Genomic DNA, 27766 nt, shown 5'->3' with positions numbered 1-27766 from the left:
TCCAAAGCTGGAGTGCTGAAATAACAATGTCTTATAACAAGGTGCAGTGAAGTCTCTCATTTTGACAATCATTACTAGAGTAACTCTTTTTTTGAGGCTGTCACCTTCAAAATATTATTTTGATTTGATTTGATTTATTAGGATCCCCATTAGCCGACACCAATGGCGACAGCTAGTCTTACTGGAGTCCGACACATAATGAAAAAGAGATTTACAGACAAAATACTTTACAATTTACATACATTTAAAAACATGAACATGTAGTGTGTGTGTGCATCTATCAGTTAGACATACATGTCAGTACATACACACGACAAGTAGGTCACATGGGGGAGAGGCAATGTGCCGTGAGGTGTTGCTTTATTTGTTTTTTGAAACCAGGTTTGCTGTTGGAAGGGAATTCCATGCACTCGTGGCTCTGTATAATACTGTACGTTCTGGACCTGGGGACTGTATAGAGAGGATCTCATAACTATGAAATTACATTGTCTTATGATAAGGTGCGGCACAGAGCCCATTTTGACAGACCCATTACAAGGGCCAAGTAGTTGTCCTATAATTAACTCCTCTTACAGTTATGGTGATAGTCTTTTTTTGAAAGGTTACTGTACGAAAGCATAGAGAGGGGCTCATGACAACGTTTGAATGTCATGTTTTGGTCTTGATCATCTGGGTTTTCTAAAGGTCCAAAGTAAGGCATCATTTCAGTGTGTGGTTCTCAATAGTTCTGAGATTACTGAACGGCACCCTATTCTCTATGGGCCCTGGTTAAAAGTCGTGCACTCTATAGGGAATAGGGTGCCATTTGGGTCGCATCCTCAGACTCGGGAGGAAAATATTGGGCAGCTGGCTGCATCTCTCCTTTAGAAGCCTGAGATGTGGTTTACAAACCAATATCCCTCCTATTGATTATACAGCTCAGTTCCCTCAGCTCTGGACACACACACACACGCACACACACACACTCACACACAGACACAGGCAGACAGACACACACACACACACACACACACACACGTGCCATACACACACACACACACACACACACACACACACACACACACTCACACTCACACTCAGACACAGGCAGACAGACAGACACACACACACACACACACACACACACACACACACACACACACTCACACTCACACTCACACTCACACACAGACACAGACACAGGCAGACAGACACACACACACACACACACACACACACACTGAACCGTGGCCTTGGCTGGCTCTATCCTTGATGCTTGGCCTGACACCGTCCCTCTTCACTGGTTGAAGCTGTGCAGAGATAGAGAATTGTAAATTGAGCTTCTGTCTATTGTAAAATGGAGGGTTGTTCTCTCAGGGACACCCATGTTACCACAGCCATCAGTATTTACTCACTCCTGTCTCGCTGTCTCTGGCTGTTGATTACAGATTCACCGCCACAGTACACACATAACAGAGACAAAAGCAGATACACCAAAGTTCAATACTGTTTCCCAGTTGGAGGATTCCCCATAATGCATTGCATTCAGATGTCTACCAGCAGTATCTGTGATGTGTAATTCTGCTATTGGGGGAATTTCAGCACTGCAGAAGGGAATAAGCAAGGCGGGAAAACAAAGTCACATTACATCATTTAATATCAACCTGATATCCCAGTGGAATCTGACTGGAATGTGTCAACCTGATATCACAGTGGAATCTGACTGGAATGTGCCAACCTGATATCACAGTGGAATCTGACTGGAATGTGTCAACCTGATATCACAGTGGAATCTGACTCAGACTGACTCACCATTACCTGTTGACAGATATGACTGAGACTGACTCACCTCTACCTGTTGACAGATATGACTGAGACTGACTCACCTCTACCTGTTGACAGATATGACTGAGACTGACTCACCTCTACCTGTTGACAGATATGACTGAGACTGACTCACCTCTACCTGTTGACAGATCTGACTAAGACTGACTCACCTCTACCTGTTGACAAATTTGACTGAGACTGAATCACCTAGGGTTGTGGAGGTCATGACATTTTGTCAGATGGTTATTGTCATGCAAATGACTGTCGGTCTCACGGCAATTTACCATTAGTTAACATAAACACGTTTAGCATCTACAAGCCTCCGCGCATAAAAGCCGCTGATGCACGCCTTTGGAACATCTACATAAAAAAAAAAGTTGAATAAATCAATTTAATATTCACCATCACAATAAATGCATTATTTATTTTAGGCAGGTCTAAAGAAACATAATGATATGAATAAAATGTATTTCAGAATAACAGAATATGAGTTGGCCTACTGTATGTAATCTGGCTCTGCGCCATGCCATAGGCTAGTTCATGCTTATAAGGTCTGTGCCATTATTTTACATTATATGATTTCATAGTAAGAATAATATAATTAAGCAATAAGGCCCGAGAAGGTGTGGTATATGGCCAATATACCACGGCTAAGGGCTGTTCTAAAGCACGATGCAACGCAGAGTGCCTGGACACAGCCCTTAGCCATGGTATATTGGCCATATACCACAAACCCCTGAGGTGCCTTATTGTTATTATAACTTGGTTACCAACGTAATTAGAACAGTAAAAATTATTATTTTTTGTCATACCGGTGGTATACGGTCTGATAAACCACATCTTTCAGCCAATCAGCATTCAGGGCTCGAACCACCCAGTTCATAATTGAACTTAGCTCAATAAAAAAAAAAATCCCATTCGGGAGCGAGTACGCATATGAGGTGGCCATGTTCAGTGTAAAAGAGATAATTTGAAACAGGTCCTATAAACTAGATTTAGAGTTACTTGGCAACTTTAGTTGTGAATGATAAAAACATGTATGGGCTGCATGATGCTACTATAGTCAATCAATCAATCAATTTTATTTTATATAGCCCTTCTTACATCAGCTAATATCTCGAAGTGCTGTACAGAAACCCAGCCTAAAACCCCAAACAGCTAGTAATGCAGGTGTAGAAGCACGGTGGCTAGGAAAAACTCCCTAGAAAGGCAAAACCTAGGAAGAAACCTAGAGAGGAACCAGGCTATGAGGGGTGGCCAGTCCTCTTCTGGCTGTGCCGGGTGGAGATTATAACAGAACCATGCCAAGATGTTCAAAAATGTTCATAAGTGACAAGCATGGTCAAATAATAATCAGGAATAAATCTCAGTTGGCTTTTCATAGCCGATCATTAGAGTTTAAAACAGCAGGTCTGGGACAGGTAGGGGTTCCATAACCGCAGGCAGAACAGTTTAAACTGGAATAGCAGCAAGGCCAGGCGGACTGGGGACAGCAAGGAGTCACCACGGCCGGTAGTCCCGACGTATGGTCCTAGGGCTCAGGTCTCTCAGTTGGCTTTTCATAGCCGATCATTTAGAGTTGAAAACAGCAGGTCTGGGACAGGTAGGGGTTTCGTAGCCGCAGGCAGAACATCAATAGACTATAGTCTATTGATGATTTGAGAAAGTCGCAAAAACACCTTGCGCTCTGGTCCATGCCTCAGGGCTGCCACACGCTGTTCTCTCATCAAGTGATCATATAGAAATGTCTAGGCTTATTTCACTACACACATCAACCACTGTTTGAGGAGCATGCAGAGTCTCGCTGCGCGACAGGTAATATTCCGCCCAAACTCTGTATGCCACAGGCTCTCCAACCCTGTTCCTGCAGCTACCCAGTGCTTGATTTGGGAAACCAAGTGAAATCTGTTCGGGAACATCGATAGTAGCATGTTTTCACAACTAAACATATTATTATTATAATTGTAGGCTAACTCTGTAAGTGCACTGCATAATCAATGAACCAACAGCATGGTCTACAACTTATACGTTCTCTCCCCAGACTCATGGATAGAAAGTTTGGAGTATCCTAAGGTATCAATCAATCAATCAATTTTATTTTATATAGCCCTTCTTACATCAGCTAATATCTCGAAGTGCTGTACAGAAACCCAGCCTAAAACCCCAAACAGCTAGTAATGCAGGTGTAGAAGCACGGTGGCTAGGAAAAACTCCCTAGAAAGGCAAAACCTAGGAAGAAACCTAGAGAGGAACCAGGCTATGAGGGGTGGCCAGTCCTCTTCTGGCTGTGCCGGGTGACCTGTACTTCCAGTATGCAAAATAATACAGGCCACACTCAAAGGCGATTACTAGAATTTGTTTAATTTTGGGTATGGGCTAGACCAATTATGTACCAATCTATGTTTTTAAAAAATGTTTTTCTGCCATGCGTAATATGTGGTAGACTATTAGTTGTCACGGATTCTGCCGAGGCTGCCCCTCCTCCTTGCTCGGGCAGGCTTCGGCGTTCGTCGTCACCGGAATAGTAGCCGCTGCCGATCTATGTTCTATGTTTCTATGTTGCACCTGTTGTCTATTGTTACACACCTGTTGCCCATTATGTGATCACTCCTTCCCTATTTAACCCAGTGGCTCCCAATGTGTTTTGTGCGTGGTTGTTTTTTCGTTTCGTGTGTCGTTGGTGAGCGGGTTAGTTCCTCCCTGTGTGGAGGTATTTCTGTGTTGTATTCTTTACTTATCTCAGTAAAGTACGTTTCTTAGAGTACTGTGTCCTGCACCTGACTTCGATCCACCGCATTACACTGACACTCGTGACAGAACCACACACCATTTATGGAGTCAGCAGGTACAGCCAGTCAGTCCGAATCGATGGAGGAACGATTTCGACGACAGGAGAGTATCATCCAGGCTCTCGGCACCGCCATGGAGAGGGTGATGAATACTATGGACCGTTGGGAGAGAGGTGGCCTTCCTACACCTCCTCCAACCACTCTACCACCCATACCACAGTCCACCCCTTCGCCACCTGGGCCCAGTGGGATTCGGCTCTCGCTCCCGAGGGCATATGACGGTACACCAGCCGGGTGTCAGGGTTTCCTGCTCCAGGTAGAGCTCTACCTGGCAACCATTCACCCGGTGCCCTCGGGATACGAGAGCGTGTCCGCCCTCATCTCCTGTCTGTCGGGGAAGGCGCTCGAGTGGGCCAACACCGAGTGGGGAGGAATTGACGCTACATCGGTCCGCTACGAGGATTTCACCCACTGCTTCCGGGCAGTATTCGACCATCCACCGGAGGGGAGAGCAGCAGGCGAGCGTCTGTTCCACCTAAGACAGGAGAGGAGGAGCGCCCAGGATTTTGCGCTGGAGTTCAGGAATTTGGCAGCCAGCGCCGGATGGAATGAGAGGGCCCTGATCGACCACTATCGGTGCAGCCTAAGGAAGGACGTTCGGCGGGAAGTGGCCTGCAGGGATACCAATCTCAACCTGGACCAACTGGTGGAGATGTCCATCAGGCTGGATAACCTGTTGGAGACCCACGGACGTTCTGATCAGGGCCCATTCATTCCATCCCCCAGCACCTCCGACTCTACCCCCATGGAGCTCGGAGGTGCTGCGCTTAGGAAGACCAGGAGAGGGGCCGTCCCCTGCACCAACTGTGGCCGCAGAGCACTCTCCAGGGAGTGGAGTCGAGGCAGTAAGCAGAGCACTGGTCGACCATCTCAGGTGAGTAAGCACCCGACTCACCCAGAGCTCCATGTTGGTAAGTTGTGTATAGAGGTTGTGTTTCTGGAGTTTTCTCCTCATTCCCAGCATAAGGCGCTAGTAGATTCAGGCGCCGCTGGGAATTTTATTGATCGTCAATATTCTCATAATTTAGGGATTCCTACTGTTCGTGTTGATGTGCCCTTCCCTGTCCACGCATTAGATGGTCGCCCGCTAGGGTCAGGTCTAATCAGGGAGGTTACCGCACCACTCTTAATGAGGACGCAGGGGGGTCATGAGGAGAGGATTAGTCTCTTATCTGATTGATTCTCCTGCGTATCCTGTGGTGTTCGGACTTCCCTGGTTAACCACTCATGACCCCACTATTTCCAGGCAACAGAGGGCTCTCAAGGGATGGTCCAGTCAGTGCTCAGGGAGGTGTGTAGGGGTTTCCTTGGGGGCTACTACGGTGGAGAGTCCAAACCAGGTCTCCACAGTGCACATTCCTTCCGAGTATGTCGATTTGGCTCTCGCCTTCAGTAAAAAGAGGGCGACTAAATTACCACCCCATCGTCCGGGGGATTGTGCGATAAATCTCCAGGTAGGCGCTGCACTTCCCCGGAGTCACGTGTATCCTCTGTCACAGGCGGAGAAGGCGGCTATGGAAACATATGTCTCCAAATCTCTGAGACAGGGATACATTCGGCCTTCCACTTCACCTGTTTCCTCAAGTTTCTTTTTCGTGAAGAAGAAGGATGGTGGGTTACGCCCGTGCAATTTTTGGGATTTGCCAATTACTACCGGAGGTTTATCCGGGGCTTTGGTCAGTTAGCGGCTCCCATTACCTCGTTGCTGAAGGGGGGACCGGTGCGTCTGCGGTGGTCAGCTGAGGCGGACAGGGCGTTCAATCATCTGAAGAACCTGTTTACCTCGGCTCCAGTGCTGGCTCATCCGGATCCCTCCTTGGCTTTCACGGTTGAGGTGGACGCGTCAGAGGCTGTGATAGGTGCTGTACTTTCCCAGCGCTCGGGCACACCACCCAAGCTCTGCCCCTGTGCGTTCTTTTCAAAGAAGCTCAGTCCGGCGGAGCGCAACTATGATGTGGGGGACCGGGAGCTGTTGGCTGTGGTCCAAGCCCTGAAAGCGTGGAGACATTGGCTTGAGGAGGCTAACCACCCTTTTCTAATTTTGACTGACCACCGCAATCTGGAGTACATCCGGGCGGCGAAGAGATTAAACCAGTTTTTGTTTCACCCTTTCGTACAGGCCAGGTTCCCAAAACGCTAAGGCAGATGCTCTGTCCCGACTGTATGACACGGAGGAGAGTTCCGTGGAGCCCACTCCCATACTTCCGGCGTCGTGTCTGGTGGCACCGGTGGTGTGGGAGGTGGACGCGGACATCGAGCGGGCGTTGCGTAACGAACCCACTCCTCCCCAGTGTCCAGAGGGTCGTGTGTACGTCCCCCTGGAGGTCCGCGATCGTTTGATCTATTGGGCTCACACGTCACCCTCCTCTGGTCATCCTGGTATCGGTCGGACAGTGCATTGTCTTAGTGGGAAGTACTGGTGGCCCACCTTAGCTAAGGAAATTAGGGTTTATGTTTCCTCCTGCTCGGTGTGCGCCCAGTGTAAGGCTCTAGACACCTGCCCAGAGGGAAATTGCAACCCCTACCCGTTCCACAACGACCGTGGTCCCACCTATCGGTGGATTTCGTGACGGATCTTCCCCCCTCACAAGGGAATACCACGATCCTGGTCGTTGTGGATCGGTTTTCTAAGTCCTGCTGCCTCATTCCTCTGCCCGGTCTCCCTACGGCCCTACAGACTGCTGAGGCCCTATTTACACACGTCTTCCAGCACTATGGGATACCTGAGGATCTAGTGTCTGATCGGGGTTCCCAGTTCACCTCGAGGGTTTGGAGGACGTTCATGGAACGTCTGGGTGTCTCGGTCAGCCTGACCTCAGGGTTTCACCCCGAAAGTAACGGGCAGGTGGAGAGAGTCAACCAGGAGGTGGGTAGGTTTCTGAGGTCGTATTGCCAGGACCGGCGTGGGGAGTGGTCGGTTTTCCTCCCCTGGGCAGAGATGGCCCAAAACTCACTCCGCCACTCCTCCACTAACCTTTAACCTTACTCCATTCCAGTGTGTTTTAGGTTATCAGCCGGTTCTGGCACCTTGGCATCAGAGCCAGATCGAGGCACCTGCGGTGGATGAATTGGTTTCGGCGCTCGCAGGAGACCTGGAATGATGTGCGCCTGCAGCGGGCCATCGGGCGGCAGAAGGCGAGCGCCGACCGCCACCGCAGTGAGGCTCCAGTGTATGCACCGGGGGACCGGGTCTGGCTCTCGACCCGAAACCTGCCCCTTCGCCTGCCCTGCCGGAAGCTGGGTCGGCGGTTTGTAGGGCCATTCAAAGTCCTGAGGAGATTGAACGAGGTATGTTATAGGTTACAGCTTCCTCCTGAGTATCGTATTAACCCCTCGTTCCATGTGTCTCTCCTCAGGCCGGTGGTAGCTGGTCCACTCCAGGAGTCTGAGATACGGGAGGTTCCTCCGCTCCCACTGGGCATCGAGGGGGAACCGGCGTACTCGGTCCGTTCCATCTTAGATTCGAGGCGTCGGGTGGGAGGCCTGCAGTATCTCGTGGAGTGGGAGGGGTACGGTCCGAAGGAGCGGTACTGCGTCCCTAGGAGGGACAACCTCGATCCCTCCATGTTGAAGGATTCTGCCGAGGCTGCCCCTCCTCCTTGCTCGGGCAGGCTTCGGCGTTCGTCGTCACCGGAATACTAGCTGCTGCCGATCTATGTTCTCTGTTTCTATGTTGCACCTGTTGTCTATTGTTACACACCTGTTGCCCATTATGTGATCACTCCTTCCCTATTTAACCCAGTGGCTCCCAATGTGTTTTGTGCGTGGTTGTTTTTTCGTTTCGTGTGTCGTTGGTGAGCGGGTTAGTTCCTCCCTGTGTGGAGGTATTTCTGTGTTGTATTCTTTACTTATCTCAGTAAAGTACGTTTCTTAAGAGTTCTGTGTCCTGCGCCTGACTTCGATCCACCGCATTACACTGACACTCGTGACATTAGTCTATGTACTGTATAACGACAAAATCATTATTTTTATTTTTAAAAATTGGGGCGGGGGGCTTGGGCTCATATATAGGCCTATATGCATAAGCTCTTATGCGTATGGGTGTTCTACACGCAACGTCTTAATGCTTTGAATTAATCATCACCTTAGAAAGCACTGTCCATTTCGATGTGTTTGGCTTTGAAACAACATCCAATTACCATGTTTTCCACTCAGTTTCAACCTGTTGTTGAACTTCTTTCTTTGATCATCTCAGTGAGTTTTAAAAGCATGATCCTGTTTTGATGATAAGTGTTTGATGTGATTTTTCGAAGGCATTTGCATTGTCAGAGTGGTTAGAGGGACAATAGAGCACTGAGTACCAGGCCATTAGGACCTGATGGTAGTTAGCTAGTTGGGTACTACCAAAGCATGTCCAGAGTGGATAAGAGGAGATTACCGTGACATAACGGTCACGTGGAATTTTACTGCGGTCATGACTCATGGTAATGAGTCACCACTACAGCCCTGGACTCACCTCAACCTGTTGACAGATCTGGATGAGCTTGGCCATCTGGTTCTCCAGCTCACTGTTTCTCTTCACCAGGTTGGTGAGGTTGTTCTCCAGGGTTTGCTGTTGGGACAGGCAGAGGAACAGGCCAGTGAGATATAGAGGGAGGGAACCAGGAAGAAATAGCTAAGTGCACCTGTCACGGTCGTCTATGTCGTCCAAGTATGACCAAGGCGCAGCGTGTCCAAGAAACATGACTTTATTAAATAAACGTTATCGAACTACAAACAAAAGACGACTCAATGAAGTCCACGGTACACTGACCAAAAGGAACAAAAACCCACAAACTCCCACAGGAAAACATACAGCTAAATATGGCTCCCAATCAGAGATAACGAGCCGACAGCTGACACTCGTTACCTCCGATTGGGAGTCATTGACCACACCTAGAAATTAACCCCACAGAACTGCAAACATAGAAAATCACCCAAATACCCAACAAAGCAAAATACACCCTGGCTCAAATACAAAAGTCCCGGAGCCAGAGTGTCACAGTACCCCCCCCTAAAGGTGCGAACTCCGGTCGCACCAGCATACAGTCTAGGGGAGGGTCTGGGTGGGCGTCTGTCCACGGTGGCGGTTCTGGCCCTGGTCGTGGTCCCCACCCCACCTTAGTCACTATCCGCTTCCGTAGCCTCCTCCACATGACCACCCCCCAACTAAACCCCACTGGATTAAGGGGCGGCACCGGACTAACGGGCAGCACCGGACAAAGGGGCAGCACCGGACTAAGGGGCAGTACCAGGATAAGGGGCAGCACCGGGCTAAGGGACAGCGCCGGACTCAATGGCGGATCCTGGCTGGCTGGCTCTGGCGGATCCTGGCTGGACGGCTCTGGCGGATCCTGGCTGGACGGCTCATGGCTGGCTGAAGGATCTGGCTGCTCATGGCTGGCTGACGGATCTGGCTGCTCATGGCTGGCTGACGGATCTGGCTGCTCATGGCTGGCCGACGGATCTGGCTGCTCGTGGCTGGCCGACGGATCTGGCTGCTCGTGGCTGGCTGAAGGATCTGGCTGCTCGTGGCTGGCTGACGGATCTGGCTGCTCGCGGCCGGCTAACGGATCTGGCTGCTCATGGCTGGCGGAAGGCTCTGGCTGATCCTGTCTGGCGGAAGGCTCTGGCTGATCCGGTCTGGCGGAAGGCTCTGGCTGATCCTGTCTGGCAGAAGGCTCTAGCGGCTCCGGTCTGGCGGACGGCTCTGAAGGCTCATGGCAGACGGGCGGCTTAAGCGCCTTTGGGCAGACGGGCAGTTCAGGCCCCGTTGGGCAGACGGCAGACTCTGGCCGTCTGAGGCGCACCGTAGGCCTGGTGCGTGGTGCCGGAACTGGAGGTACCGGGCTGAGGACACGCCTCTCAGGGCTAGTGCGGGGAGAAGCAACAGGGCCTGCTGGACCCTGGGGACGCACATAAGGCCTAGTGCGGAGAGCCGGAACAGGGCATGCTGGACCCTGGGGACGCACATAAGGCCTAGTGCGGGGAGAAGCAACAGGGCATGCTGGACCCTGGGGACGCACATAAGGCCTAGTGCGGAGAGCCGGAACAGGGCATGCTGGACCCTGGGGACGCACATAAGGCCTAGTGCGGAGAGCAGCAACAGGACGCACAGGACTCGGGAACACACAGGAGGCTCGGTGCGTGGTGTAGGCACTGGTGGTACTGGGCTGGAGCGGAGAGGTGGCGCCGGAAATACCGGACCGTGCAGGCTTACTGGCCCCCTTGAGCACTGAGCCTGCTCAACCTTACCCGGGTTGATGCTCCCCGTCGCCCGACCAGTACGGGAGGTGGAATAACCCGCACCGGCCTATGTGGGCGAACCGGGAACACCATGCGTAAGGCTGGTGCCATGTACGCCCGGGCCCGAGAAGACGCAATGGTAGCCGGATGCGTTGGGCCGGCTTCATGACATCTGGCTCAATGCTCACTCTAACCCGGCCGATACGTGGAGCTGGACTGTACCGAACCGGGCTATGCCTGCGTACAGGAGACACCATGCGCTCTACTGCGTAACACGGTGTCTGCCCGTACTCTCGCTCTCCACGGTAAGTCCAAGGAGTAGGCGCAGGTCTCCTACCTGACTTCGCCACACTCCCTTTAAGCCCCCCAAGAAATTTTTGGGTAGTACCCACGGGCTTCCAGCCTCGACTCCGTGCTGCCTCCTCATACCACCTCCTCTCGGCTTTAGCTGCCTCCAGCTCTTCACGAGGGCGGCGATAGTCTCCCGGTTGTGCCCAAGGACCCTTTCCAGCCAGTATCTCCTCCCATGTCCAAGAATCCTTTGGAGCTGGGTCCTGTTGCCGCTTGACACGCTGCTTGGTCCTCTTATGGTGGGTTTTTCTGTCACGGTCGTCTATGTCGTCCAAGTATGACCAAGGCGCAGCGTGTCCAAGAAACATGACTTTATTAAATAAACGTTATCGAACTACAAACAAAAGACGACTCAATGAAGTCCACGGTACACTGACCAAAAGGAACAAAAACCCACAAACTCCCACAGGAAAACATACAGCTAAATATGGCTCCCAATCAGAGATAACGAGCCGACAGCTGACACTCGTTACCTCCGATTGGGAGTCATTGACCACACCTAGAAATTAACCCCACAGAACTGCAAACATAGAAAATCACCCAAATACCCAACAAAGCAAAATACACCCTGGCTCAAATACAAAAGTCCCGGAGCCAGAGTGTCACAGTACCCCCCCCTAAAGGTGCGAACTCCGGTCGCACCAGCATACAGTCTAGGGAGGGTCTGGGTGGGCGTCTGTCCACGGTGGCGGTTCTGGCCCTGGTCGTGGTCCCCACCCCACCTTAGTCACTATCCGCTCCCGTAGCCTCCTCCACATGACCACCCCCCCAACTAAACCCCACTGGATTAAGGGGCGGCACCGGACTAACGGGCAGCACCGGACAAAGGGGCAGCACCGGACTAAGGGGCAGTACCAGGATAAGGGGCAGCACCGGGCTAAGGGACAGCGCCGGACTCAATGGCGGATCCTGGCTGGCTGGCTCTGGCGGATCCTGGCTGGACGGCTCTGGCGGATCCTGGCTGGACGGCTCATGGCTGGCTGAAGGATCTGGCTGCTCATGGCTGGCTGACGGATCTGGCTGCTCATGGCTGGCTGACGGATCTGGCTGCTCATGGCTGGCCGACGGATCTGGCTGCTCATGGCTGGCCGACGGATCTGGCTGCTCATGGCTGGCTGAAGGATCTGGCTGCTCATGGCTGGCTGACGGATCTGGCTGCTCATGGCCGGCTAACGGATCTGGCTGCTCATGGCTGGCGGAAGGCTCTGGCTGATCCTGTCTGGCGGAAGGCTCTGGCTGATCCGGTCTGGCGGAAGGCTCTGGCTGATCCTGTCTGGCAGAAGGCTCTAGCGGCTCCGGTCTGGCGGACGGCTCTGAAGGCTCATGGCAGACGGGCGGCTTAAGCGCCTTTGGGCAGACGGGCAGTTCAGGCCCCGTTGGGCAGACGGCAGACTCTGGCCGTCTGAGGCGCACCGTAGGCCTGGTGCGTGGTGCCGGAACTGGAGGTACCGGGCTGAGGACACGCCTCTCAGGGCTAGTGCGGGGAGAAGCAACAGGGCCTGCTGGACCCTGGGGACGCACATAAGGCCTAGTGCGGAGAGCCGGAACAGGGCATGCTGGACCCTGGGGACGCACATAAGGCCTAGTGCGGGGAGAAGCAACAGGGCATGCTGGACCCTGGGGACGCACATAAGGCCTAGTGCGGAGAGCCGGAACAGGGCATGCTGGACCCTGGGGACGCACATAAGGCCTAGTGCGGAGAGCAGCAACAGGACGCACAGGACTCGGGGAACACACAGGAGGCTCGGTGCGTGGTGTAGGCACTGGTGGTACTGGGCTGGAGCGGAGAGGTGGCGCCGGAAATACCGGACCGTGCAGGCTTACTGGCCCCCTTGAGCACTGAGCCTGCTCAACCTTACCCGGGTTGATGCTCCCCGTCGCCCGACCAGTACGGGGAGGTGGAATAACCCGCACCGGCCTATGTGGGCGAACCGGGAACACCATGCGTAAGGCTGGTGCCATGTACGCCGGCCCGAGAAGACGCAATGGTAGCCGGATGCGTTGGGCCGGCTTCATGACATCTGGCTCAATGCTCACTCTAACCCGGCCGATACGTGGAGCTGGACTGTACCGAACCGGGCTATGCCTGCGTACAGGAGACACCATGCGCTCTACTGCGTAACACGGTGTCTGCCCGTACTCTCGCTCTCCACGGTAAGTCCAAGGAGTAGGCGCAGGTCTCCTACCTGACTTCGCCACACTCCCTTTAAGCCCCCCCCCCAAGAAATTTTTGGGTAGTACCCACGGGCTTCCAGCCTCGACTCCGTGCTGCCTCCTCATACCACCTCCTCTCGGCTTTAGCTGCCTCCAGCTCTTCACGAGGGCGGCGATAGTCTCCCGGTTGTGCCCAAGGACCCTTTCCAGCCAGTATCTCCTCCCATGTCCAAGAATCCTTTGGAGCTGGGTCCTGTTGCCGCTTGACACGCTGCTTGGTCCTCTTATGGTGGGTTTTTCTGTCACGGTCGTCTATGTCGTCCAAGTATGACCAAGGCGCAGCGTGTCCAAGAAACATGACTTTATTAAATAAACGTTATCGAACTACAAACAAAAGACGACTCAATGAAGTCCACGGTACACTGACCAAAAGGAACAAAAACCCACAAACTCCCACAGGAAAACATACAGCTAAATATGGCTCCCAATCAGAGATAACGAGCCGACAGCTGACACTCGTTACCTCCGATTGGGAGTCATTGACCACACCTAGAAATTAACCCCACAGAACTGCAAACATAGAAAATCACCCAAATACCCAACAAAGCAAAATACACCCTGGCTCAAATACAAAAGTCCCGGAGCCAGAGTGTCACAGCACCTTTAATTTAGCTTTGCTCAAAGGGGGAAGACAGACCAACAGGAACGTTGGCCATGTGCAGTGGATGACCATCCTATTGCCTCTGAACACAGAATGTCGGCCATCACTTTCTCTACACTTCCATCAGAACTACAGGTTACAGTTCCCAATAAACCATCTGAACTACAGGTTACAATTCCCCTTTAAACCATCTGAACTACAGGTTACAGTTCCCCAATAAACCATCTGAACAACAGGTTACGGTTCCCAAATAAACCATCTGAACTACAGGTTACAGTTCCCCAATTAACCATCTGAACAACAGGTTACGGTTCCCCAATAAAACATCTGAACAACAGGTTACAGTTCCCCAATAAAACATCTGACCAACAGGTTACGGTTCCCCAATTAACCATCTGAACTACAGGTTACAGTTCCCCAATAAACCATCTGAACTACAGGTTACAGTTCCCCAATAAACCATCTGAACTACAGGTTACAGTTCCCCAATAAACCATCTGAACTACAGGTTACAGTTCCCCAATAAACCATCTGAACTACAGGATACAGTTCCCCAATAAACCATCTGAACTACAGGTTACAGTTCCCCAATAAACCATCTGAACTACAGGATACAGTTCCCCAATAAACCATCTGAACTACAGGTTACGGTTCCCCAATAAACCATCTGAACAACAGGTTACGGTTCCCCAATAAACCATTTTAACTAAAGGTTACAGTTCCCAATTAACCATCTGAACAACAGGTTACGGTTCCCCAATAAACCATCTGAACTACAGGTTACAGTTCCCCAATAAACCATCTGAACTACAGGTTACACTTCCCCAATAAAACATCTGAACAACAGGTTACGGTTCCCCAATTAACCATCTGAACTACAGGTTACAGTTCCCCAATAAACCATCTGAACTAAAGGTTACGGTTCCCCAATAAACTATTTGAACTACAGGTTACAGTTCCCCAATAAAACATCTGGACTACAGGTTACAGTTCCCCAATAAAACATCTGAACTACAGGTTACGGTTCCCCAATAAACCATCTGAACTACAGGTTACAGTTCCCCAATAAACCATCTGAACTACAGGTTACAGTTCCCAATAAACCATCTGAACTACAGGTTACAGTTCCCCAATAAACCATCTGAACTACAGGTTACAGTTCCCAATAAACCATCTGGACTACAGGTTACAGTTCCCCAATAAACCATCTGGACTACAGGTTACAGTTCCCCAATAAACCATCTGAACTACAGGTTACAGTTCCCCAATAAAACATCTGAACTACAGGTTACAGTTCCCCAATAAACCATCTGAACTACAGGTTACAGTTCCCCAATAAACCATCTGAACAACAGGTTACAGTTCCCCAATAAACCATCTGAACTACAGGTTACAGTTCCCAATAAACCATCTGGACTACAGGTTACAGTTCCCCAATAAACCATCTGAACTACAGGTTACAGTTCCCCAATAAAACATCTGGACTACAGGTTACAGTTCCCGAATAAAACATCTGAACTACAGGTTACGGTTCCCCAATAAACCATCTGAACTACAGGTTACAGTTCCCCAATAAACCATCTGAACTACAGGTTACAGTTCCCAATAAACCATCTGAACTACAGGTTACAGTTCCCAATAAACCATCTGAACTACAGGTTACAGTTCCCCAATAAACCATCTGAACTACAGGTTACAGTTCCCCAATTAACCATCTGAACTACAGGTTACGGTTCCCCAATAAAACATCTGAACTACAGGTTACAGTTCCCCAATAAACCATCTGAACAACAGGTTACAGTTCCCCAATAAACCATCTGAACTACAGGTTACAGTTAACAAATAAACCATCTGAACTACAGGTTACAGTTCCCCAATACACCATCTGAACTACAGGTTACGGTTCCCCAATAAACCATCTGAACAACAGGTTACAGTTCCCCAATAAACCATCTGAACTACAGGTTACAGTTTCCCAATTAACCATCTGAACTACAGGTTACAGTTCCCCAATAAACCATCTGAACAACAGGTTACAGTTCCCCAATAAACCATCTGAACTACATGTTACAGTTCCCCAATAAACCATCTGAACTACAGGTTACAGTTCCCCAATAAACCATCTGAACTACAGGTTACAGTTCCCCAATAAACCACCTGAACTACAGGTTACGGTTCCCCAATACACCATCTGGACTACAGGTTACAGTTCCCCAATAAACCATCTGAACTACAGGTTACAGTTCCCCAATAAACCATCTGAACTACAGGTTACGGTTCCCCAATTAACCATCTGAACTACAGGTTACAGTTCCCCAATAAACCATCTGAACTACAGGTTACAGTTAACAAATAAACCATCTGAACTACAGGTTACAGTTCCCCAATACACCATCTGAACTACAGGTTACGGTTCCCCAATAAACCATCTGAACAACAGGTTACAGTTCCCCAATAAACCATCTGAACTACAGGTTACAGTTCCCCAATAAACCATCTGAACTACAGGTTACAGTTAACAAATAAACCATCTGAACTACAGGTTACAGTTCCCCAATACACCATCTGAACTACAGGTTATGGTTCCCCAATAAACCATCTGAACTACAGGTTACAGTTCCCCAATAAACCATTTGAACAACAGGTTACAGTTCCCCAATAAAACATCTGAACAACAGCTTACGGTTCCCCAATTAACCATCTGAACTAAAGGTTACAGTTCCCCAATAAACCATCTGAACTACAGGTTACAGTTCCCCAATAAACCATCTGAACTACAGGTTACGGTTCCCCAATACACCATCTGAACTACAGGTTACAGTTCCCCAATACACCATCTGAACTACAGGTTACGGTTCCCCAATAAACCATCTGAACTACAGGTTACAGTTCCCCAATAAACCATCTGAACTACAGGTTACAGTTCCCCAATAAACCATTTGAACAACAGGTTACAGTTCCCCAATAAACCATCTGAACTACAGGTTACAGTTCCCCAATAAACCATCTGAACAACAGGTTACAGTTCCCCAATAAACCATCTGAACTACAGGTTACAGTTCCCCAATAAACCATTTGAACAACAGGTTACAGTTCCCCAATAAACCATCTGAACTACAGGTTACAGTTCCCCAATAAACCATCTGAACTACAGGTTACAGTTCCCCAATAAACCATCTGAACTACAGGTTACAGTTCCCCAATAAACCATCTGAACAACAGGTTACGGTTCCCCAATAAACCATCTGAACAACAGGTTACAGTTCCCCAATAAACCATCTGAACTACAGGTTACAGTTCCCCAATAAACCATCTGAACTACAGGTTACAGTTCCCCAATAAACCATCTGAACTACAGGTTACAGTTCCCCAAAAAAACATCTGAACTACAGGTTACAGTTCCCCAATTAACCATCTGAACTACAGGTTACAGTTAACAAATAAACCATCTGAACTACAGGTTACGGTTCCCCAATAAACCATCTGAACTACAGGTTACAGTTCCCCAATAAACCATCTGAACTACAGGTTACAGTTCCCGAATTAACCATCTGAACAACAGGTTACGGTTCACCAATAAAACATCTGAACAACAGGTTACAGTTCCCCAATAAACCATCTGAACTACAGGTTACAGTTCCCCAATAAACCATCTGAACTACAGGTTACAGTTCCCCAATAAACCATCTGAACAACAGGTTACGGTTCCCCAATTAACCATCTGAACAACAGGTTACGGTTCCCCAATAAAACATCTGAACAACAGGTTACAGTTCCCCAATAAACCATCTGAACTACAGGTTACAGTTCCCCAATAAACCATCTGAACAACAGGTTATGGTTCCCCAATTAACCATCTGAACAACAGGTTACGGTTCCCCAATAAAACATCTGAACTACAGGTTACAGTTCCCCAATACACCATCTGAACTACAGGTTACGGTTCCCCAATAAACCATCTGAACAACAGGTTACAGTTCCCCAATAAACCATCTGAACTACAGGTTACAGTTCCCCAATAAACCATCTGAACTACAGGTTACAGTTAACAAATAAACCATCTGAACTACAGGTTACAGTTCCCCAATACACCATCTGAACTACAGGTTATGGTTCCCCAATAAACCATCTGAACTACAGGTTACAGTTCCCCAATAAACCATTTGAACAACAGGTTACAGTTCCCCAATAAAACATCTGAACAACAGCTTACGGTTCCCCAATTAACCATCTGAACTAAAGGTTACAGTTCCCCAATAAACCATCTGAACTACAGGTTACAGTTCCCCAATAAACCATCTGAACTACAGGTTACGGTTCCCCAATACACCATCTGAACTACAGGTTACAGTTCCCCAATACACCATCTGAACTACAGGTTACGGTTCCCCAATAAACCATCTGAACTACAGGTTACAGTTCCCCAATAAACCATCTGAACTACAGGTTACAGTTCCCCAATAAACCATTTGAACAACAGGTTACAGTTCCCCAATAAACCATCTGAACTACAGGTTACAGTTCCCCAATAAACCATCTGAACAACAGGTTACAGTTCCCCAATAAACCATCTGAACTACAGGTTACAGTTCCCCAATAAACCATTTGAACAACAGGTTACAGTTCCCCAATAAACCATCTGAACTACAGGTTACAGTTCCCCAATAAACCATCTGAACTACAGGTTACAGTTCCCCAATAAACCATCTGAACTACAGGTTACAGTTCCCCAATAAACCATCTGAACAACAGGTTACGGTTCCCCAATAAACCATCTGAACAACAGGTTACAGTTCCCCAATAAACCATCTGAACTACAGGTTACAGTTCCCCAATAAACCATCTGAACTACAGGTTACAGTTCCCCAATAAACCATCTGAACTACAGGTTACAGTTCCCCAATAAAACATCTGAACTACAGGTTACAGTTCCCCAATTAACCATCTGAACTACAGGTTACAGTTAACAAATAAACCATCTGAACTACAGGTTACGGTTCCCCAATAAACCATCTGAACTACAGGTTACAGTTCCCCAATAAACCATCTGAACTACAGGTTACAGTTCCCGAATTAACCATCTGAACAACAGGTTACGGTTCACCAATAAAACATCTGAACAACAGGTTACAGTTCCCCAATAAACCATCTGAACTACAGGTTACAGTTCCCCAATAAACCATCTGAACTACAGGTTACAGTTCCCCAATAAACCATCTGAACAACAGGTTACGTTTCCCAATTAACCATCTGAACAACAGGTTACGGTTCCCCAATAAAACATCTGAACAACAGGTTACAGTTCCCCAATAAACCATCTGAACTACAGGTTACAGTTCCCCAATAAACCATCTGAACAACAGGTTATGGTTCCCCAATTAACCATCTGAACAACAGGTTACGGTTCCCCAATAAAACATCTGAACAACAGGTTACAGTTCCCCAATAAACCATCTGAACTACAGGTTACAGTTCCCCAATAAACCATCTGAACAACAGGTTATGGTTCCCCAATTAACCATCTGAACAACAGGTTACGGTTCCCCAATAAACCATCTGAACTACAGGTTACAGTTCCCAATAAACCATCTGAACTACAGGTTACAGTTCCCCAATAAACCATCTGAACTACAGGTTACAGTTCCCCAATAAACCATCTGAACTACAGGTTACGGTTCCCCAATAAACCATCTGAACTACAGGTTACGGTTCCCCAATAAACCATCTGAACAACAGGTTACGGTTCCCCAATAAACCATCTGAACTACAGGTTACAGTTCCCCAATTAACCATCTGAACTACAGGTTACAGTTCCCCAATAAACCATCTGAACTACAGGTTACGGTTCCCCAATAAACCATCTGAACAACAGGTTACGGTTCCCCAATAAACCATTTTAACTGAAGGTTACAGTTCCCAATTAACCATCTGAACAACAGGTTACGGTTCCCCAATAAACCATCTGAACTACAGGTTACAGTTCCCCAATAAACCATCTGAACTACAGGTTACAGTTCCCCAATAAACCATCTGAACTACAGGTTACAGTTCCCCAATAAACCATCTGAACTACAGGTTACGGTTCCCCAATAAACCATCTGAACTACAGGTTACAGTTCCCCAATTAACCATCTGAACTACAGGTTACAGTTCCCCAATAAACCATCTGAACAACAGGTTACGGTTCCCCAATAAACCATCTGAACTACAGGTTACAGTTCCCCAATTAACCATCTGAACTACAGGTTACGGTTCCCCAATAAACCATTGCAATTTATACTGTCAGATACCATCACCCATCCAAATCAAAGTCAATTTTCAGTTCAGAGAGATAACAGATAACACAAGATAACCTTGAAGCAGAGAGAGTATCAAAATAGTTCTGTAGAAATATTCAGAATACTATACAGCTACATTTACAACATTCAATAGTGCTGAGTGAGGTTGAGATCCCGAGTGAGGTTGAGATCCCGAGTGAGGTTGAGATCCCCGACAGTTAGTGGGTTAGTCAGAGGAAGAAACAACAGGAAGAAACAACAGGACGAAACAACAGCTGCAGGCAGCAAAATGAAGAGAAATAGTCACAACAGCTCTTTTTGAAGCTGGTGCCTATTCATGCGTGTGAATGAGAAGCATGAGAGGAAGGCCAATCCAAACGTCCACCTGGCTGCGCGGCTGTACGTGTCCATTGTCTCAGTAGCCTCTCCCTCTCCAAACACCAGGACAACCTGTCCGCATCCCAAATGGTACCCTATGCCTTTCTTAGTGAACTACTTGGCACTGGTCAAAAGTAGTGCACTACATAGGAAATAGGGTGTCATTTGGGATGCAGACAGTGATTTCAAAAAGGCAAGCGAACCATTGGGTGACTCACCGCAGCGCTTGTCTTTGATGCCTCCATTACCGCGTCAGATACTCTGCCAGGACTCACTTGAAAAGCCTATGAAGACACACATAGACAGGTCTGGTCTGGTCTGGTGTGCTACACTATGAACACAGACATACACAGTCTTGTCGGTCTGCCACAACCCCCCCCCCCCCACCCCCCGTTAACCTTACTGGTCTGTCAGCTACACTCCCTACTGACATGTTAACCTTACTGGTCTGTTAGCTACACTCCCTACTGACATGTTAACCTTACTGGTCTGTCAGCTACACTCCCTACTGACATGTTAACCTTACTGGTCTGTTAGCTACACTCCCTACTGACATGTTAACCTTACTGGTCTGTCAGCTACACTCCCTACTGACATGTTAACCTTACTGGTCTGTCAGCTACACTCCCTACTGACATGTTAACCTTACTGGTCTGTTAGCTACACTCCCTACTGACATGTTAACCTTACTGGTCTGTCAGCTACACTCCCCTACTGACATGTTAACCTTACTGGTCTGTCAGCTACACTCCCCTACTGACATGTTAACCTTACTGGTCTGTTAGCTACACTCCCCTACTGACATGTTAACCTTACTGGTCTGTCAGCTACACTCCCCTACTGACATGTTAACCTTACTGGTCTGTCAGCTACACTCCCTACTGACATGTTAACCTTACTGGTCTGTCAGCTACACTCCCTACTGACATGTTAACCTTACTGGTCTGTCAGCTACACTCCCTACTGACATGTTAACCTTACTGGTCTGCCAGCTACACTCCCTACTGACATGTTAACCTTACTGGTCTGTCAGCTACACTCCCTACTGACATGTTAACCTTACTGGTCTGTCAGCTACACTCCCTACTGACATGTTAACCTTACTGGTCTGTCAGCTACACTCCCTACTGACATGTTAACCTTACTGGTCTGTCAGCTACACTCTCTACTGACATGTTAACCTTACTGGTCTGTTAGCTACACTCCCTACTGACATGTTAACCTTACTGGTCTGTTAGCTACACTCCCTACTGACATGTTAACCTTACTGGTCTGTCAGCTACACTCCCTACTGACATGTTAACCTTACTGGTCTGTCAGCTACACTCCCTACTGACATGTTAACCTTACTGGTCTGTCAGCTACACTCCCTACTGACATGTTAACCTTACTGGTCTGTCAGCTACACTCCCCTACTGACATGTTAACCTTACTGGTCTGTCAGCTACACTCCCCTACTGACATGTTAACCTTACTGGTCTGTTAGCTACACTCCCTACTGACATGTTAACCTTACTGGTCTGTTAGCTACACTCCCTACTGACATGTTAACCTTACTGGTCTGTCAGCTACACTCCCCTACTGACATGTTAACCTTACTGGTCTGTCAGCTACACTCCCCTACTGACATGTTAACCTTACTGGTCTGTCAGCTACACTCCCCTACTGACATGTTAACCTTACTGGTCTGTCAGCTACACTCCCTACTGACATGTTAACCTTACTGGTCTGTCAGCTACACTCCCCTACTGACATGTTAACCTTACTGGTCTGTCAGCTACACTCCCTACTGACATGTTAACCTTACTGGTCTGTCAGCTACACTCCCTACTGACATGTTAACCTTACTGGTCTGTCAGCTACACTCCCCTACTGACATGTTAACCTTACTGGTCTGTCAGCTACACTCCCCTACTGACATGTTAACCTTACTGGTCTGTCAGCTACACTCCCCTACTGACATGTTAACCTTACTGGTCTGTCAGCTACACTCCCCTACTGACATGTTAACCTTACTGGTCTGTTAGCTACACTCCCCTACTGACATGTTAACCTTACTGGTCTGTCAGCTACACTCCCTACTGACATGTTAACCTTACTGGTCTGTCAGCTACACTCCCTACTGACATGTTAACCTTACTGGTCTGTCAGCTACACTCCCTACTGACATGTTAACCTTACTGGTCTGTTAGCTACACTCCCTACTGACATGTTAACCTTACTGGTCTGTCAGCTACACTCCCTACTGACATGTTAACCTTACTGGTCTGTCAGCTACACTCCCCTACTGACATGTTAACCTTACTGGTCTGTTAGCTACACTCCCCTACTGACATGTTAACCTTACTGGTCTGTCAGCTACACTCCCTACTGACATGTTAACCTTACTGGTCTGTCAGCTACACTCCCCTACTGACATGTTAACCTTACTGGTCTGTTAGCTACACTCCCTACTGACATGTTAACCTTACTGGTCTGTCAGCTACACTCCCTACTGACATGTTAACCTTACTGGTCTGTCAGCTACACTCCCTACTGACATGTTAACCTTACTGGTCTGTCAGCTACACTCCCTACTGACATGTTAACCTTACTGGTCTGTCAGCTACACTCCCCTACTGACATGTTAACCTTACTGGTCTGTCAGCTACACTCCCTACTGACATGTTAACCTTACTGGTCTGTCAGCTACACTCCCTACTGACATGTTAACCTTACTGGTCTGTCAGCTACACTCCCCTACTGACATGTTAACCTTACTGGTCTGTCAGCTACACTCCCCTACTGACATGTTAACCTTACTGGTCTGTCAGCTACACTCTCTACTGACATGTTAACCTTACTGGTCTGTTAGCTACACTCCCCTACTGACATGTTAACCTTACTGGTCTGTTAGCTACACTCCCTACTGACATGTTAACCTTACTGGTCTGTCAGCTACACTCCCCTACTGACATGTTAACCTTACTGGTCTGTCAGCTACACTCCCCTACTGACATGTTAACCTTACTGGTCTGTCAGCTACACTCCCCTACTGACATGTTAACCTTACTGGTCTGTCAGCTACACTCCCTACTGACATGTTAACCTTACTGGTCTGTCAGCTACACTCCCTACTGACATGTTAACCTTACTGGTCTGTTAGCTACACTCCCTACTGACATGTTAACCTTACTGGTCTGTTAGCTACACTCCCTACTGACATGTTAACCTTACTGGTCTGTCAGCTACACTCCCTACTGACATGTTAACCTTACTGGTCTGTCAGCTACACTCCCTACTGACATGTTAACCTTACTGGTCTGTCAGCTACACTCCCCTACTGACATGTTAACCTTACTGGTCTGTCAGCTACACTCCCTACTGACATGTTAACCTTACTGGTCTGTCAGCTACACTCCCTACTGACACGTTAACATTACTGGTCTGTCAGCTACACTCCCTACTGACATGTTAACCTTACTGGTCTGTCAGCTACACTCCATACTGACATGTTAACCTTACTGGTCTGTCAGCTACACTCCATACTGACATGTTAACCTTACTGGTCTGTCAGCTACACTCCCCTACTGACATGTTAACCTTACTGGTCTGTCAGCTACACTCCCCTACTGACATGTTAACCTTACTGGTCTGTCAGCTACACTCCCTACTGACATGTTAACCTTACTGGTCTGTCAGCTACACTCCCTACTGACATGTTAACCTTACTGGTCTGTCAGCTACACTCCATACTGACATGTTAACCTTACTGGTCTGTCTGCTACACTCCCTACTGACATGTTAACCTTACTGGTCTGTCAGCTACACTCCCTACTGACACGTTAACCTTACTGGTCTGTCAGCTACACTCCCTACTGACATGTTAACCTTACTGGTCTGTCAGCTACACTCCCTACTGACATGTTAACCTTACTGGTCTGTCAGCTACACTCCCTACTGACATGTTAACCTTACTGGTCTGTCAGCTACACTCTCTACTGACACGTTAACCTAACTTCTGCTCAATCCTCCTCTCTCCTCTTCCTGTGTGACTAAACCTTTCTAGGTGCAGGTGAGTCAGTGAGACTGAGTCCTGCTGTCCTGTCCTGTCCTGCTGCCCTGTCCTACGCCTGCCTGAGACTGTGAAATGACTGCTTGCTAGAATTGATGTCAAGTTGCGTCAGAAGAAGCAGGGAGGAGGACAGGGTGAGGATGAGCATTTGGTGTGTGTCATCGGTTTGAAGACCAAACATCAGAGGAATGGCAGGGAAGCAGGACAGATGGGTCATTCATTAAAGACTGTGACTGCGTCCCAAATGGCTCCCTCTTGCTCTATGGGTCCTGGTCAAAAGTAGTGCATTATGTAGGGAATAGGATGCCATTTGGGATGCAGAGTGTGCCACAAATGGCAGGAAGCCTAGTGGTTAAGAGCGTTGTACCAGTAACCAAATGGTTTCTGGTTCAAATCCCTGAGCAGACTAGGTGAAAAATCTGTCAATGTGCCCTTGAGCAAGGCACTTAACCCCAATTGCTCCTGTAAGTCACTCTGGATAAGAGCGCCTGCTAAATGACAAAAATGTAAATGTACATTTTTACATCAAAAGAGTGGTCTGTCCCATGTGACCAGAGAGGAAGAAGGAGCCTGCCAGAGGTTTGGGGATGGTCTGTGTCTCTGTGTGTGTCTGTCTGTGTGTGTGTGTGTCTCTCTGTGTGTGTGGCAGTTTTACACATAGAAAGGCCTAGAAAAGCCTGGAACGAGGTGGCATTGTAGTGGCTTTAGCCTGGCAGGCAGTTAGCAGAGTGTGTGTGTGTGTGCCTGTGTGTGCGCAGCAGCAGCAAAGTAAGAGGAGAGCCAGTCTATAATATACTCATTAAAGCAGACACCAGACATCAAAGAGAGACAGAGAGACAGAGAGACAGAGAGACAGAGAGACAGAGAGAGAGAGAGAGAGAGAGACAGAGAGAGAGAGAGAGAGAGAGAGAGAGAGAGAGAGAGAGAGAGAGAGAGAGAGAGAGAGAGAGAGAGAGAGAGAGAGAGAGAGAGAGAGAGAGAGAGAGAGAGAGAGAGAGAGAGAGAGAGAGAGAGAGAGAGAGAGAGAGAGAGAGAGAGAATAGATAGATAGATAGATAGATAGATAGATAGATAGATAGATAGATAGATAGATAGATAGATAGATAGATAGATAGATAGATAGGGCCAAGCCTTTCTAACACAGCCACAGTGGACAACTTGATAGTCCATCAAATATCGTGATGTCATCCCCACTATGACATCATGCTCCCAGGTATTGTCCCTTTAGAGGGCTTTCAAGGGCACAAGTCCGACCCATTGAAGTGAAAGAGAACAGCTTTGTCTCTAAGTCACAATCTACAGAGAAAGGCACAGATAAGGTCTAGAGGAACAAGCTTCATGGTTTAAACAGACAGATAAGGTCTACAGGAACAAGCTTCATGGTTTAAACAGACAGATAAGGTCTACAGGAACAAGCTTCATGGTTTAAACAGACAGATAAGGTCTAGAGGAACAAGCTTCATGGTTTAAACAGACAGATAAGGTCTAGAGGAACATGCTTTGTCTATTCTTTGATCATTTGAGTTAGTACACCACAGTATTGCCTGAAGAACAAGGACCACTTAATACACAGTGTTGCAGGAGAGAGTGAACTAAGGGAACAAAATACAACTCAATATATGAAAGGGGGCATATTCTAAAAAGAATGTGGTTGGTTTCTAAATATAAAGCGATGTCTGTCCTGCCGTCGCGGCATAATGGTCTCAGACTGGCCACTGCATCGTTGGGCCACAACAACAACAACAACAACAACAACAACAACAGAATAACAACAATAACAGAATAACAATGTCCCGAGGCTACCAATCTGACTTCAAAGTCTTTTGCCTTAATTATTTTGGGATCCTCTGACAAAAAAGCTTCACTTCAGAAGTGTGTTTATGTTTATTTATTGAACCTTTATTTAGCTAAGCAAGTCAGTTAAGAACAAATTCTTATTTACAATGACGGCCTACCAAAAGGAAAAAGGCCTCCTGCGGGGACGGGGGCTGGGATTAAAAAAATAAAAAAAATATATATATATATATATATATATATATATATATATATATATATATATATATATATATATATATATATATATATATATATATATATATAAATATAAATATAAGCCCAAACACACATCACAACAAGAGAGACAACACAACACTACATAAAGAGAGAGCTAAGACAACAACACATAGCATGGCAGCAACAAACGACGACACAGCAAGGTAGCAACCCAACATGAAAACATCATGGTAGCAACACAACATGGCAGCAGCACAATAATATAATAATAATAATAATAATAAGCCATTTAGCAGACGCTTTTATTTTTTTGTGTATGGGTGGTCCCGGGGATCGAACCCACTACCTTGGCGTTACAAGCGCCGCGCTCTACCAGCTGAGCTACAGAGGACCACAGAGGACCACACAACATGGTAGCAGCACAAGGCATGGTCTAAACATTATCGGGCAACAGACAACAGGGCGGGAAGGTAGAGACAGCGATACATCACACCATGTGTGTACATGTGTAACCGGAACCTTCTAGAAACAGAACAGGGGGTTTGGCTGAGGATGATACTCCAGAGAGCATCTCTCCTGAGACTGATACGGCTTCTGGGTAAACACAAAGTCAATGCTGTTTCACATGGAGGCACAAGACAGGCTCGGAACACAATTAAATGAGAGGCATTTTAAGAGGGACCATGTTTGAGTCTGGGAAAATCTGGTTAAGTCAGTCATGATGATTTGTGAGTGTTTGCCCTCTCTGAGAGTCTAGACTCGATATTGTCCTGAACTTCAGAATATGTTGATAGCCTTTTACTGTTTCTGTTCAATATACAGTAGAGTGCTGTACTTTATACAGTATAATGACGATGAAAATGTTCTAAACCAAGGCAACGTGTGGAATCAAAGTAGAACTACAGAACCCTAATGCAGGGATTATAACACAGAGTTCTAGGATATACAGAATACTAATGCAGGGATTATAACACAGAGTTCTAGGATATACAGAATA

At 47.8% G+C, this 27766-nt stretch overlaps 1 protein-coding gene across 2 annotated transcripts in view; it reads right to left on the bottom strand.

Moving 5' to 3' along the window:
• The window catches only part of LOC121531678 (probable E3 ubiquitin-protein ligase MID2), a 191428-nt gene that overhangs the window by 65423 nt on the left and 98239 nt on the right, over positions 1-27766 (bottom strand). Inside the window, exons 3-4 of one of the 2 annotated variants that reach the window (XM_041837050.2) lie at positions 20921-20986; positions 9112-9207 (exon numbers count right to left, since the gene is read on the bottom strand). In XM_041837050.2, coding sequence (XP_041692984.1) covers positions 9112-9207; positions 20921-20986 — 162 coding nt within the window. The remainder of the gene's footprint in view (positions 1-9111; positions 9208-20920; positions 20987-27766) is intronic. The other variant, XM_041837059.2, reaches the window with a different exon arrangement.

Source organism: Coregonus clupeaformis, chromosome 29, assembly GCF_020615455.1.
Source record: "Coregonus clupeaformis isolate EN_2021a chromosome 29, ASM2061545v1, whole genome shotgun sequence".
NCBI classification, from domain to species: domain Eukaryota; kingdom Metazoa; phylum Chordata; class Actinopteri; order Salmoniformes; family Salmonidae; genus Coregonus; species Coregonus clupeaformis.
Note: the sequence above shows the minus strand (reverse complement) of the source record. Positions and strands in the feature narration are given on the sequence as shown.